General features: G+C 34.5%; 1 protein-coding gene across 2 annotated transcripts in view; it reads right to left on the reverse strand.

Annotated features, from left to right (window-relative positions):
* Positions 1–16,025, reverse strand: part of LOC149786647 (PRELI domain-containing protein 2-like) — a 33,530-nt gene extending 17,505 nt beyond the window's left edge. The window contains exons 1-4 of one of the 2 annotated variants that reach the window (XM_089977173.1): positions 15,756–16,025; positions 11,241–11,298; positions 5,175–5,248; positions 1,081–1,241 (exon numbers count right to left, since the gene is read on the reverse strand). In XM_089977173.1, the coding sequence (XP_089833299.1) occupies positions 1,081–1,241; positions 5,175–5,248; positions 11,241–11,298; positions 15,756–15,854 (392 nt within the window). In that variant the 5' untranslated portion in view covers positions 15,855–16,025. Of the gene's footprint in view, positions 1–1,080; positions 1,242–5,174; positions 5,249–11,240; positions 11,299–15,227; positions 15,620–15,755 lie in introns of those variants that run through there. The other variant, XM_089977174.1, reaches the window with a different exon arrangement.
* Positions 16,026–16,303: the final 278 nt, after the last annotated feature.

Consider the following 16,303-nt stretch of genomic DNA (forward strand, 5'->3'; position numbering starts at 1 on the left):
AAATTACACTGATTAATGTTTGATGCTTTCACAATATTATTTATATAATAAAATTTAAATTGGTGTTTGATTGGTCAGTTGAAATGAGTTGACTTAACACAGAAAAAGTGTAATGGCTAGCTCATATCTAAGCATGATTAACATGCTTTGTAATGGTTTTTATTCAACCTCATTAATTGATTGGATCCCAGTAAATGCTAGCAGGCATCACTTTAATGCTCAATTAACACTTTCGCGAGTTGGAGATCAAAGCAATATTGATACTTAATTAGGGCATCATTGAAATGCCTGAAGGATTTCTGTCATTGTCATTTGACACTTTCTTTTGCTTGAATACAAGAGGGCATATCACATTTAGGACGATTACACTGAATTTAACATGTTAAATGATAACCCTAAAACATGAATTTCACTTGATGGAAGTTATTTAAACAGGTTTATATTCTTAAAGTGTTGCCATCAATTAGCATTATCAATATTTTAATTTATTGATATTTTCGTAATATTGTTATTTACAGAAAATACCAAACTTTTGCAGAAAGAAAATTTAACAAAATATTTATTTAAGAACATTTAACAAAATACATGACTTATTTATTAAGTGCCATTTTCAACAATTAAACTGATGATATATCAAGGTTTTTTTTTTTAAAACCAATTTTGATCACAATTATATTCCTATTAAGTTATTACAGAACAATTATTTTGGTATTTTCTATTGTAAACAATGGGATCTACAACTGCACGCATGTTATAAGTGGGTGTACAGATATAGCAGCATGCTAAAACCAGGAAGTGGTGTGGTTCACAAAAAATAAGTACTGTAAATGTCTGCCGCTTGATGGAGTTAACTCTCTTTGTATATCTCTAACCTAACACTATTGGTTCCTGATCAGAAACCACATTTTAAAAACCAAGAAAGTACAATTAAAATACATGCAAATGAAGATTTAGTTTTAACTTAATACCATCTTCTGAATCAACAGGTACAAAACTCCTTTCCACGTAATGGCATCTTGTTAATCCTTACATGTGACACTTTAGCATATAAATATTGATTACAAAGTTTTGAAATCATACCATTGAGGGTTCTCACTGCATGGCTTAAAAGTAGATGTCTCACGCATTTGAGCATATTTTTCCCATGTTAAGTTTCGGCTCTTCAGATGTAGACAACGTTCCCTGAAGTTAAGCCATGCATGTTCCTCAAATAAGATAGTTGCTTCATTTAAAATATGTACCTGAAAGAAGAAATCAGTGTAATAGAAACATATCTACCAGATGTCATGGAAGTAGTTGTTGTTGTTGTTGTTCTAGGGTTTAACGCCATTTTTCAGCACAAGATAGGCTACACATGGCGGCCAGTATAACTGGTGGAGGAAGAACCCTGGAAAACCCAGGAAGAACCACCGACCCACGAGAAGCTACTGGCAGGCTTTCCCACGTATCCACGCTAGCCGAGCCTTGGACTCGAACCCACACAGACAGAGGTGAGATGGCAGTGATCCGGAACAGTCAGCGCTTTAGACCACTCGGCCACTCGGGGGCCCCTTGTCATGGAAGTTAAAATTTAAGAAAAAATCTGGTTTTACAAAGCTCTCACATCAAAATGTATTTATTGTCTTCTTTTCTTGCACTAAAATAATTTTGATTTAATATTTATACCCTTAACAAAGTTTCATGTCTTCAGTGTCTGCTTGCTCAATTCTGTTTTATTAGTGAGAGGTTAGATTACCAAGGTGTATGGAATGTTATGACCATCATGAAGACCATATATGCTGATCCAAAGAAAAAGAGTATATAGACCTCAGGACATTCACAAATTTCCATGCACTTCAGTAATCTAACATGAAAATAATTCATTACATCATAAATCTTTTAGGGACCATACTAGACCTTCTGGTCAAAATTTAATTTGAAGTGTGCACTGCAAATATATGATCTGTTCAGTTCAATAATTTTTAACTGAATAAATGGATTTTGTATCTTGATAACTGACCTATCGTATTCCTAGAATTTTGTTTACAAGGTAATTTAATAATTCATATAATGACTATTCATGATATTTCATGTTATGAAACTTTCCACAAAGACTTATTACGTTTTCATTCAGTAAAAAAACAAGCGTTTGATCTTTGTTGAGGGCATCAGAAAACTCAAAAAATGTAAAATCTTCAAGAGCCTTCTTGAAAAGACTAATCTATCTGGAGTTGTCTCACTGCATTTAAATTTGTCAGGTAACATGACAAAATAAAACAATACCTAGAAAAAAATTCACGCACATTTAATTGCAATTATGTGGCGTAGATGTACATATGCATAAAAGATATTTGATGTTTTATGTTTTAGCATTACAAGGTAGGTAATTTAGTAACAAAGGAATTGGAGACTATTGCCTTGCCCAAGGACACATCACAGAAATCAACCAGAGATCATCTGATGGCAGGATTCAAACTCAAATCTTTCAGACACGAGTCAGGCACCCTAACAACAGAAACACCATAGATTCAGTCTCCATCAGTCACTTCCTAAGACATGCATGATAGCTCAAACGGCCTATCCTCAACCACAACCCATAGGGGGTGCATAAGAAAGACCGTTAATCATGAGTGTTTAGATTACCATAAAAGGCCTTTACATTTGCACAGAGGACACATCTGAAAGTTGAATTTCATGATCATGTAAAAAATATTAACAACTCGTCAAATGTTACTTTGCTTTGAAAATTAACTAATCAATAACATGTTTATGTTAAGACTTCTGCATCAAACTAAAGCAACAGAAATCAGAATCTGTGACTTAAGTAACTTGAAGTTTTTATTAAAGATCCTTAAAATAATGTTTTGTCATATCAAAATGATTAGGCAGTTAAACAAAGATCAGATAAAATCAAGCAGACTGCCCTGTGTAAGTACATGTACATATAAGACTACACTTTTTTTTAAAAGTATTTTCATTTGTTAAAGTTGACTTGTGACTAGCAACAAAATGTAACTGACCAACATTATGCATGAAAATCAATCATCAATGTAACTGACTAATATTATACATGAAAATCAATCATCTGCAGTTCCTTTACACCAGTATATGCCAGTTATAACCAATAAAATGTGCCTCTCAAACAGAAAAAGACAAACTGTAAAATGTGTTTCAAGTCTTTTAAGTTAATTGTCTCAACATTAAATTCTGTATGAAGTCAACTTATTCCATTTGTACAGTCAGAAGCCAACTTATTCCATTCATACAGCTGTAGTCCCACATGCCTCCCGACTTGGATCAGTGACTGTCTGCAAGAATACACAGCACAAGAAGGACAGTCAGCTAATTTCTTTGATGGACTGCAAGGCTTTGATATTCAAGATAAAAACAATACAAATGAAAGCACTCCTCTTTCTGTTTTATTGACATTAATCCTATCAGTCCGTTTGTGTTGAAGAATATGTAATCGTGGCACAGCGATTGACAACTTCATTTAAAAAATACTGGGCGCTATAGATTTTTTTCACAATATTGTTAGTGCTTTTATTTACTTTTGTTCAAAACAAATTAATAACTAAGTTTGGTGGGGATAAGGGGAGGGGAACCAGCCTAATTTGGAATTTTGCGGGTTTCTATTTATAGACTATAGACTACTGTGAGTCATGTGATAAAGCCATGCTGAAAATGAAAGCTTATGCTTGCACCAAGCATGGAAACACATGAAATATTATCGAATTCATTTTAAATATATTGTGTAAAATAATATAAGGTATTTTTAGCTACATTTAAGGATGTTAACCTGATAATTTTCCGAGTTACAGCTAAAATCAAATTCACTGTGATATGAGGGAAGAACTATATTGTTGTGGCATTGACAAGTGATAATGTCCATTTTGAATGCAGCTGATGTCAAGGTCAGAAATGCATTCATTCAATTTCCTTACTCTAAAGTATTGTGTACAAGATAATTTTCTCCACTCTATGCATGTGATAAACCATGCATTGATGAGATTGGTTGATAAACATTTGTACCAGTAAAATCTGGCCTTGAACCAACTTTTTCCATCCTTGCCAGTATGCGGCACTGGTAATAGCAGAAACGCCTATCATTTCTTGTAAAATTTCTCTCAGATAGACATTAAAAGTTGCATTTCGTTGAATTAAGCGGATCCACATGTTACTTCAGACTGAAACTTATGCCCAACATAATGGGGGGTATCAACTTAACAGAGGTCAAGATAAGCAGGGAAAATTAGCATTACAAAGAATGAACTTTTCGGGACCAGACCAAAATGCTCAACATACACGGGTTCTCGAGATAACCAAGGTCAAGATAAGTGGGTTTGACTGTAGTGATGTGATACATCCAACAAATTCCACAAGTGACTAATCTAATAACAACAACATTCTTTATGTGCTGCACACATTGATTCGAGAGGAAATGGAGAGGCAAGTGTGCTTTTCTTAAGCGGATGTGAGAAGAGAGAGCATGCATTAGATAAAAAAGTTATCAGCTAGTGTGCTGGAATAATTTGTGAAAGGCAAGCTTAGGATAACACAGTTTGACATAATATGGAGTTGGCTTCTTATGTTTAAAATGTTAACATCATCAAATTTTCTGTTCCGCTAATGACTGACTCACGAATGTCATAGATCAACATCTGATTCATTCAGACACATGAAAAAGACTGTGTTTTTCAGTTCGAGGGAGAAATTGCATGGGACAGAATGTGAAAAAACGTCAATATTATCTGGTTTTAATGGAAACCAACAATGTTTCGGACTAATATCTTTCAAGCTTCATTAATATTCAGATGGTTCAGCATGTACATCTTTTTGCATGTGACTGTGGAATTGTGGCTTTAAGGACACACTCACAAGCTGGATAACCTGACAGTTCAGCAAAGAAAAATATCCAAATATGAGGTTCTACTGCAGCACCCACCCATTACAACAAATTAATGTTAATATTCATTTAGATTCTAAAACGTATTACAGTCAGTAAATCAAACAATTTACTGGCATTACAACATTACATCACTGTCACCTTTCATAAAAAAGTCAAATCCAAGTGAACTCAATTCATTTTGTATAAAAAACATAATCTAAAATATAAAAAAATCAGTTTAAATTATATAATGTTCATATCCACTTAACTTACTGAATATGCCTTAATATTTAGTATACCTGTATACCTTTCTAAGAATGCTTGGAATGACATTATCACACACAGCTACTCTTCTCTTGTAGTCAATACCTCTGAGGGGATCTGAAAAAGTTGGAAAAAATTATGTTACGTTGATTTTTTATTAAACAAAACACAATATCCTCCAGAAATGTAACTACATTATTTTGAGGTAATGTGCTACAAAACTATGATGCCTCTGAAGCTGCAAAAAACTGATTTTATTAAATAAAAACTTGTGGTGAGAAATAATATTCTGGCACTGTAATCACTCATATAAAATTGTTCCAGTTGCTGTATATATTCACTTGTACAAATGAAAGTCTAAATGCAAACTGCACAGACCCAGATCTGCCATCACTTAATGTGCTTGCAGATCTGGGTCTGTGCACTTTGTTAGACTTAATAAACAGAACAAACAACATAGACCCTGATCTTTTGGTGCACTATATATGATAGCAGATCAGGTATCCATGTTGCTTGCAGCTGGACACAAGTTATAAGCATGTACATATGGTATATCTCTCTCTCTCTCTCTCTCTATATATATATATATAAGGGGCACTGAATGGCTGAGTGGTCTAAAGTGCTCTATGTTATGGATCACCGCCATCTCACCTCTGTCTGTGTGGGTTCGAAACTTAGGCTCAGACAATGTGGGTGTGTGATAAAGCTTGCTGGTAACTTCTCGTGGGTCGGCGGTTCTTTCCAGGGTTTTACTGGGTTCTTCCTCCACAATTAATAACATGTATAGCCTATCTTGTGCTGAAAAATGGCGTTAAACCATATAACAATGACAATAAAAGAGATATATATATATATATATATAGATATATATATATATATATATATATATATATATATATATATATATATATATATATTTTTTTTTTTTTTTAAAACTCATTTTCCGCCAGAAAGGTTTATTTGGCTATTTCCTTACATTGTTTAGACTAGGTCTTTTTTCTATTCAAATCAATGTTACTTTTATTGGATATCCCATCACATTATACACAGAACTTTTCCTTGATGTCTGAAATTCTAACACTGGTCTAGGAACTTCTCTTTCTTTTACCAGTGTGATTCAAATAATAAACTTTTGTCATTAAAACAATTCTGAAAAACAACCCTCTGCAAACAAAGTCAGTTACCTATGGATATCAGCTGACTGCAATACCCCAACAAAGACAACAATGCCGACTCATGTCATTTCATGCCTCTTCACCATCACTATGACATCCCGAGGGAGTTTTGTTGTAACCAGAAAATTTGTTCACATTTAATATTTCTTGTTCAGACAAATGGGTAATTTTAATTATGAGAAAATAAAATAGACTCATGTTCAGAACTGAGTTGAACCAAAGTCAAGAAATATATCTGAGTAACGATTTTTGCCGAACCATAGATCTAGTCAAAACACACAAATAGTATGGACATCAATAAGGATATCACTGAGTCTAAGGTAACAGCCATTCATTTAGGCATGCCTTAACAAATCATCTGTAAAAATACATGTAGCATTCCCAGCTACCCTGTCAACTGCTTTTGCACTCCAAAAGAATCACTGCAACCATCTTGCCAAACAAACAAGTAGGCTGCCTCAAAGTTCAAAACGTGGCTCTCTGACAGTGGTAAGTCAAGACATACATGTGGGTGGAAGACATGTATATACACATTTATCTCGAATGTACCTGCGGGAGACTGGTACAGCTCAAATTTGCATGATACCATTCCTACTAACGTAAGAGAATATTGCCAATTTTAACAAGAAGTACACCATGATGTACAACAAGACTGGTGGTCATTGCAGCTGACAAAATGGCATATATGTGTCATCAACAAATAAAACAATATAAAAAGATGTCTTGTAAATAGAATATATTGTAACACCCCGTGTGTTAAATATCAAAGAAACCAGAGTTCAGGACTTAAAAATGATTTTTACAAATAAAAAATTGAGATAGAACATGCCTTCAATCTCGCATAGAGACTACATAAACAGTGTCTGTCACAGACTTAATTGTCTAAATGCTAAAAGACGTTATAATACACCATATTATGGCGAAATTAATTATATTATTAAATTCATGCATGTATTAACAGCTAAATGTATTAGACTGACTATAACACATTCTGACATTGTAGCGTGATCTCAGTGAAAAAAATAATTTTAGTACTAGTGTACTTGAGCAGTGTAATGGGGGATAGCAGCGGCTTTATTAAGAAATATATAATAATTATAAAGCACTTAAATTAAATAACAATCACGTAATAAATCTATTTAAAAAATTTCATAATTTGATTCAGGTTTTGGATCTTAAAATGCCAAAGTTAATATCGGTTGTATAAAAATATGGTTTTAGAATACATGGCTGAAATTCTTTTCTACTTAGATGTTCATACTTTGCTGTTCTGAGAGCTATCTGCCAGCACACTGTCTGCACTTGTATTTATTGATTCCTATTCATGTCACATGACCTTAGTTAGACAATCAATGTTTGTCCTTCTCAGGGTTAGCCATGGCAGTGATCAAGTCAACTGTTCAAACTGCATGGAGAAATCCCTCTGAACACCAAATTTAGACAGAATTAAGTTGTCCTCTCGATGTCCATGGTGTGCGTTTTTACTTTTAATCTTATTTATATATTCATACCTATGATTAAGATAAAGCTGAATGAAATGGACAAGTGAATTTAGATGCAAATCGAGCGAGAGTACTATGTACTGATGATGAGTCATAATATTGTTAGAAATAGTCCCTATCAAATCCATACTATTTTGCACATTAAGGTAAAATAACAAGTTCATCATAACCAAGAACTTACAATAACGAACAGTGACATTAGTTCTAACTTATTGTTCAACAAAAGTCTGACAAGGGAAATGTGATTCTTTGGCCGGGCACATTGATTCCATCACTATCCTGCATCTTCACTATTTTGATAATAAAATTACACCAGATGGCTGAAGTCACTAATTTATGGACTAACATCATATTTCTGGCTTTGATATTCCAAAATCATGAAGGGTAAGATAATTGATTTCCTAAATTATTCATGAGAAATTCCAGCATGACACATGTATGGTCCAACATGAAAATGAATATGGCACAATAACTGCTAACATGCGAACTTCTTTCCACTTAATGCTGATGTCCCAGGGCTTGTAAAACTGTTGATGTCTTTAAATGAATTCTTTGATGAATTCCATAATACTCATGACAATGGTGTTACATTAAGAGGATCAGAGCAAGGTTTTATACTCTCATTTAGTATAAAACATAGAGTACACATTTATGTGAGATGCAGACGGCAACCTAAGCAATGTTGGGTGGGTGGCTTATGTTCAGGAATGGAAGGATTCACACGTGGTAGATGTTTTCAGTGACATAAAAATGACATGATCAAATATGCCAGTCTCGTCAGTCAAACATCATCTCACATCTCAATGTTTAACATCAAATAATCTTCACACATTAAATGGACAATGTTTGTACATGCAAAATTCCATTCACAATAGCATTAAAGTATTACAACACAGTGAATGCCTCATGTTTTTCTGACTTTGTTTCATGTTTTTACACTATCATTATTAGTATTCAGAGGTCTTGCTAGGTTTTAAAACTAAAGAGTCCAGGACTCCCATTTTGGTAAAACTAGGAGTCCCACCATCAGAAGTTGCAGTCCCTTCTTTCCTACAGAATCAACACAGACGTAAGTGTATCTATTTTTAGATGGAGAGATTTTCATAATGTAATCACTCACTATAATATAGCTTCATTACAACAGTCCATTGACAGGACCGCAAATTTATGGTTTATTTATTTGTATACATACTTGTAGTAATTTTAGGCAAAAAATAGGATCTGATTTGCTGGGTTTTTCCCCCGTATTTTCGCAAATACATGTCAAGTCAGAAAACAGCTTAGACTTTAAAGCACATCTCACAAATTTCACAACATAGCAATGTCCCATATGTTTCTGACCTACATAATTTGCATTTTAAAGTTAAATCTTTAATAAAATAATACCTAGGCTTTGGTTTCAATGATTTGCATATTTTTTCTGAATATATTTACCCAATATTTAAGAAAACAGACAATCTAATAAACTGGTACATCCCAGACTTAGCAAAGTCCGCCATTATTTCCCGCTAGGCCTACTGGTTCACTTACAGTTTCAAACTAATTTTATGTATAAGAGGCAGTTAATATATATCCAGATCACCGATTCTGGTCTTAAAACACAAGTTTGTTTGTTTTATCATCAAAGGATAGCATGCAGGAAATTGATAGTTGCTACCTTACTCGGAAAAGGGTTAATGGTCAATAAGCTACCAAAACATAATGTTTGTGAATGGGCAAGAGTTTGTTTGTCAACGTAATTGATATAAAAACTAGGCCTAGCTACTGATGGCTTGATGAATACATTTTGCTACAACACTAGAACTAACCAGGCTAAGGTGAAGGGCATTTAAAAATAATATGGTATGGTCAGTCAATGTACCTCTTAAATAATCATAGGGCGACGTCGTTATCATTTTCCTAACAGAAGAAGGCAAAGTTTAAATTTTTAGGTGACTTGTCACCCACTTACGAATGGCATTTTGTCTAAGCCTCAATATGTCTTGATTCTGAGGTCACGTGCACTGCTTATTCCATTACATTCGGAAATGAACATAGTAACGAAAGCTAAAGTTGTTTATTTGATGTACTTAATGACCACATGTACATCTCTGGGTCTTTCTGCCTCTGAATTCAATCACTGTAAATATCAATTCAAATCCACCCAGCCGCCAATCAAAGCCTTTGAAACTGCCGCCCAGCTATTGCATCGTGTTCTTTTTATGTACTCTTATAAAATGACAACATGTATGTACATCAATGAGTCTTTCAGTCACTGAATTCTGTCATTGTAAATATCAGCACAGCTAACTGATCACCACATTTTCTCACAAAGCAGGTGGCTGAAGCAGGACTGGCAAGTCTTTGAATTTTGCCGCACACCTATTACATGCGTACAGAGGACTCCCGCCTCAGTGATTTTCTGCATCCCAAGATCAAAAACTGGCATCCAAATACGCGTAATTAAGCGTTTCCTGAGATCTCTGGTATTATTATTGGAAAAGGAATGTAGTTCTTAATAGTGCCAAATATTTTGGTTTATTGCATTATGTATTACTATATATTCACAAGAATGCAGATTATGCAGGGTAAGCTTAATGAAGGCCCGAGTAATAGGGAACTGCATTAGGCATACTGTTTATGGCCTGCTGAATTAGCTAATGTATAAATCCAATAATCAAAAATTTAAATAATTTATTATACCATATGTACTTGCTTAGAAGTCAAGTCAAACTTCAAATAACAAAGACCCTGACATGTCATAGCATAATGCACCTGCTGATTAGGGTCTATGTTGTTGTACTAATTACTTTAAACAAACTGCATAGACCCAGATCTGACAGTGCATCATGCAATGGCAGATCTGGGTCTGTGTAGTTTGCAGTTGGGCTTCTCTTGTAAGTGAGCATATACAGTATTTAATACATGAACATACATCAAGAGCTCTCTGTAGTGAAGATGCTTCAGTGTTTTCTTCAGGTTGTACAATTGCACATATTCCCTCTACATTAAATAGCCACTCTTAAGAACAAGACTTGCACAGTTGACTTTCCATGAGCATAACAACGCTTACATCATTAATTATTATTACCGAAGCTCAGGCTGATCATACAAGTTCTTGACTTAGAGAGAGAGAGGGACAGACACAGACAGAAGACTTCTGATCTTGAGGTTTCAAAATTTCCAGCCAAGACTTCTAAAGCTAAACAATTAATGGAACTGATGCCTATACTGAGATTGTAAAGGATTCTATATACAGTTCTGAAATGCATTGATCCCAATTTGCAATATATAGTAATGCTACACTGCAATAAAATTATCGCATATAGATATTTCAATATTTCACCATTCATTCGTATATTTTATACTGCAATACATAACATGTCTGCAGATAATTTGTATCCGCTAATGTAAAACAAAACAGCAAGGTTTCTGGAGAAGAAAAAAATTTACCTATGCTGTGTTCTAATGTGTCAATTCGCTTCACAAACTTTTCTTCCTCACATGGGTACTGAAACAAAAAGCAATGAATAAATTTTGATATCTAAAATTAGGTGATGCATTTTAAACATGAACAGTGTGCATCAGAGATACGCAACATTTCTGGGTAGGTGTTTAAGTTGTTTTTTATAGTGGCTTTGATAAGTTTTTGTTGAACAATGCAAATAAACTGTCTTGCCTAAGGACACAATCTTTAAGGTCTTCAAAGTGTAATGGGGAGGGGTGGGCAAGGGGGATAAAACATTTTATTGATGTAATACTTACCTGTCAGTATTGCATGACTTGCCTCTTCTGGGACAGAATTACCCACATCCATGTAATAAATCCTTCCATGATTAAGTCTCCTTGAAGAATTCCAAAAGAATCCAGAATATAACACAGACACAGTCTGCTGCTCAAGTCATTGGCACTGCACCTTAGCCCTGATCCTTTCTCGGGACTAGCCTACTCATGAGACATCAGAGTGGGGTCAAAGGCGGGCATCTGGTAATACAGACTGGCAAGTACTGTATCACAAACATTTTACTATCAATATTATGATGATTATCAGTAATGCATAGCTGAATTTGCCACTTCAGTTTGGATGCTATAGGATTCAAGAACTGATGTAAACAGGAAAATACTCACCTTTACTGTAGGAACGTTCTCTTCTGTTGAAAAAAAAAAGGATTCACTTTAGCTACTTTTTGTGTTGAAACAATTGGACCAAGAGAATAAATGCCTCTGCCCTGGTAAGGTAGAAGAAAGAGAAGGTCATGTGCTAATGTGAAAACAGTGGCCTTCATAAATACCTCCAATGATGAATGAGACTGGTCCATGAGGCTGCAATGGTTCATGGGCTTTAATCCTCATGAATGAAAGGTCCCCATGGGTCAGCAACTGGCATGGTTTCTTGATCCCTTTTACAATCACCCTTGAAATAGTCGATATAAAAATTTTCCTTAAGGGAGGAAAAGATGCTTCCTACTCTTTCATTTCCTAATCTCCGGTGGCCTAGTGGTTAGAGCATCAACCTCGGATGCGGGAGGTCGTGGGGTTGATTGCCGGCTGAGTCATACCAAAGACTTACAAAAATGGTACAATCAGGTGTCTCGCTTGACGCTTAGCATTAAGAGGTTAGTGTTAGGACGGGTTGGCTGCCCCAGTGTTAGACATCACTATAAACTGCCACACTGCAGACATCATAGCAATATGAGTCAAAAAATTGTTAAAGCTACGTTAAAAATCCAAATCACACACACACACACACTTTCCTTTCCTTTTAGAAGTGGACACAGAGAATCTTAATGCCCCTCCTGAGCATTTAAGTAAATCCTGATCATCCCCAGCATAGATACAACTGAGACAGGGGATCTCTTTCAGAGTGGAGCTACTGAAGGTAACTGGTGTTAGGTCAAGAAACCAGGTTTGCAAAAGACAGATATCCACTTATAATTGGCAATGAACCTTGGACAAAAACAGACAAAACATGAATCTCATTCTTTCATTTATTGTTTATAAGTCTCTTGGGAGTATTCAATCAATGTAAATTCTTTCAAAATCTGATTTTAAGCAAAGCAATGTTATTTTGTGTAATTATCCTAGACAAAAGATGAGATTCGCGTTACTATGATGGCCACTTCTGTTCCATAAATGGTACGCAAGATGCACATATGTAAATAAGAAGTGATCCAATTATAAACAATCATTAATTGGAAATGCTGCATTTATTTCAGATTATTTAGGTGCATGCAAGTGCTATCCACTTAAAATAACAATACATAAGAATCAATAAACAGTTTTATGACTGCCATTTTTGCTCTGTCAATGTTACATGATTTGCAAACAGTTTGGTCAGAAATAAAAATGTACTGCAAAAAGACCAAATGTCAATATTAAGGCTACTTTAAGTTGATAGGATAAATTAGCATTCAGCCATGTTTATTAAAATTTATGTTTATGCACAAGAACATAACATGGATGAACACATCTGGTCTGTAAACATTACGCCAGGCTGGTTTCTAAGTAAATGAACATCTTGAGAGTGCCGAGAAATATACTGGTGTTTCCTCACAAAATTTTTTCATTTAAAGAATCACATATTTGTAACTGAAGAAAAACAGTTTGTTAAGTCTACTTGTTACCTATTTAAAAAATTGCCCTATTTTTATCAAATATCATGTAATTTACCAGTTCACGTAACGTCTGTATGAATCATCCTTAGCAAATTAGCATCGTTAGCTGATCAAACTATAAACAACCTCAGATCAGTTACATCATGGTTTTTTTTTTGCGACAGGATAGCATGTGTAATGTATGCACACTCAATGTCATGTGCATCTATTCCAGTTTGTCCGTAAAAATAAAACCCAATATTTTACTCACATGATGGTGAAAGCTGACAGACATGGATGGTTTGTCTGTAAATTTATACATTTGTCAAATGTTGAATATATAAAAGTATTTAAGTTTTGTTTAGTCAAACACAATATAAATGATTCCACAATGCAAATTTTACTATTTAATTTACTGAAAGTATTATAACAGTTAAGTCACTGAACATCAAGTAACCGGTTGGACAGATGCATCACATGTAACAGTGGGGTGGTAAAAATTTAATTTTTTAACATTATTTTGCCAACCAGCAAGACAATTTTGACTGGTTAGAAATCAGATGACACAAGTTTATACTAAACATCCAGTTTTATGTACTTGCAATGATAAAGAAAAAAGCTATTTTAAATTATTTTTTTATACAGAAGATTAATCTCCCATTTTGATCCCTATAAAATGTATTGTTTTCGAAAATGAAAGGGGAAATTAATAATTAACATGTATGTAGTACATATATTTATAGGTCAACTGTAGGTAATGACAAAAGCCTCTATGCCCATTTTATAACCAAAAATGACACAGGTCACATTATTTCAGTACTGGGTCTCGTTTTTCAGAATTTGATTATACATACCTTTAAATGGCAATTATTCACATTATTTGGATCCTCATACATCCATATACCTTTGAAAGGTCATTATTTGCCTGCCCTGAGAAGTACATATGGCAGATTAAATCTTAAAGTATGTGGACATTTTGGAGGAAATCAACCTACAGGTGTGATCAGTACAATCCAAATTAAATGTCATGTGCTGTGGTATTCCAAATAAAGCTACACGTGATGAAAAACAAATCTGTACTACCCTTTATTGTTTTACACTTAGACTTGATGTACTCTTTTCTTGACACAGTTTAGTAGCTGGCCACCATTTTAAATGTCCACAGCAATTGACAATTTTCATGATGACAGTTAAGCTGCAGAAAATTCAATAATCATGACTGAATAGACATTGGTTACAAAATTTGTATTAATTTTTAAAACAACAATTTGTATTTGAGTCAATACACATACAAGACCTGTATGACTTTTAAGTAGATACAATAACAGAGAGTGTAAATACATTTATCTTTTCTTTCTTTCATGCCTTTTGCTTTGTTTTTTATTTGTTGCTTTTGTTTTTGTCCTTATTTTTGCAAACAGGAATGAAATATTCTCCCTTGAATGTTAATTTGCAACGAATTTTTATCGCATATCGTATTAAAGTATTGAAAACACGCATAAATGCTCGACTGTTGATTTATTTTGTTAGGCAGGGTCAACGTCGTGTGTTGTTCGACCATCCAGATGGCACGCGAACTACAAACCTGATAAATCGATGTTGTCATCATTAACTATGGATCTGTACGCAGTCTTACAATGTAAGACGCCTCCACTAATATTTGTAGCTTTTTTTAGTTCGCGACATAAAAAAAAAAAACACAAATATCAGGGAAGGTGTCCAATCTGATTCAGATCTCCACTGTCCTTCGCGTGGGACAATGGAGATTAGATTTTAATCAGATTGGGGAGACATCTTAAATTGAAGGATTAGTCCTGAACGGAACTAGTTTTATAACCTATTTTACCTTTGTAAAATGGATATTCGCAACAAACTCCACTGGGTATCTGTAAATATGTTTGATATTAAAGGACACCACCATCATTAATATCCACGAGTTGATGTGCAACTGTCGAAAACACGTGCGCTCTGGTACATCATTTTCGAAAACACGTGAATTTTAACTTACGTAATTCTGGCTGCTAAATATATCTTCTCTGCGAAGAACGACAGGATAAGATAACTCGTTAATATTTTAGTCCTCGCTCTGCACATAGTGACAAAAGCCATAACGCTGTTGCTTTGGAAGAGAGAATCACGAGAAAACGTTAATTATCTTCAAAGGAAAAGGCAGGTTTCAGCAATGTGACATTGGTATATGCTGAAAACCCTTCATACGTAAATTAAGGCACAAAATATAAGCCCCTTCACCCCCACCCCCAGCCCGCCTCCCTTAGCAGAGTGAACATACAGGTCTCGAATTCATTGCTTGCGTGAATTAACACAATATTTAAAAAAAAAACTCCGTCAATAATAAATAAGATATAAAACTTGCCATAACGCTATGATTAATACACATTATGCAAAATCCACGATGAAAGACGCGATCTATTCGTCTGCAATACGAAGCGTAAAGTTTCCAACAGATTTTCATGTTTGCTTTTTTTTCTTGTAAAGGGAACTATCTTCAACTTCTTTCAAACAAGATCCAATTTTTCAACCGTATCGTTCAATTATATTTCACCGTCAAAAATCCTAATCTTAGGAATAAATAAATGAACCCATGGCGACTCATTTAACAGTAGTTGGATAACGATTTGCCGCGAGAGGTATAAGTACCTAGCTATTTGTAGTCATGTATATAGTGTACTACATACAGTGTCCACACTTTATGTTGAGTCATATGTGTGTCATGTGTACAGTGTACTACGGTACATTCAATGTGCACATTTCCATGTTGAGTCACATGTGTAGTCATGTATATAGTGCACTAAATTCAGTGCGCACATTTGTATGCTGAGCCATATGTCAGCTTTTCTGTTTCTCCACGGTAATAGATCTTAGAATAATCAAGAAATAATAATAATAAACCTGAGTATATTT

Source organism: Sinohyriopsis cumingii, chromosome 12 (assembly GCF_028554795.1).
Source record: "Sinohyriopsis cumingii isolate HCF-2022 chromosome 12, ASM2855479v2, whole genome shotgun sequence".
NCBI lineage: Eukaryota > Metazoa > Mollusca > Bivalvia > Unionida > Unionidae > Sinohyriopsis > Sinohyriopsis cumingii.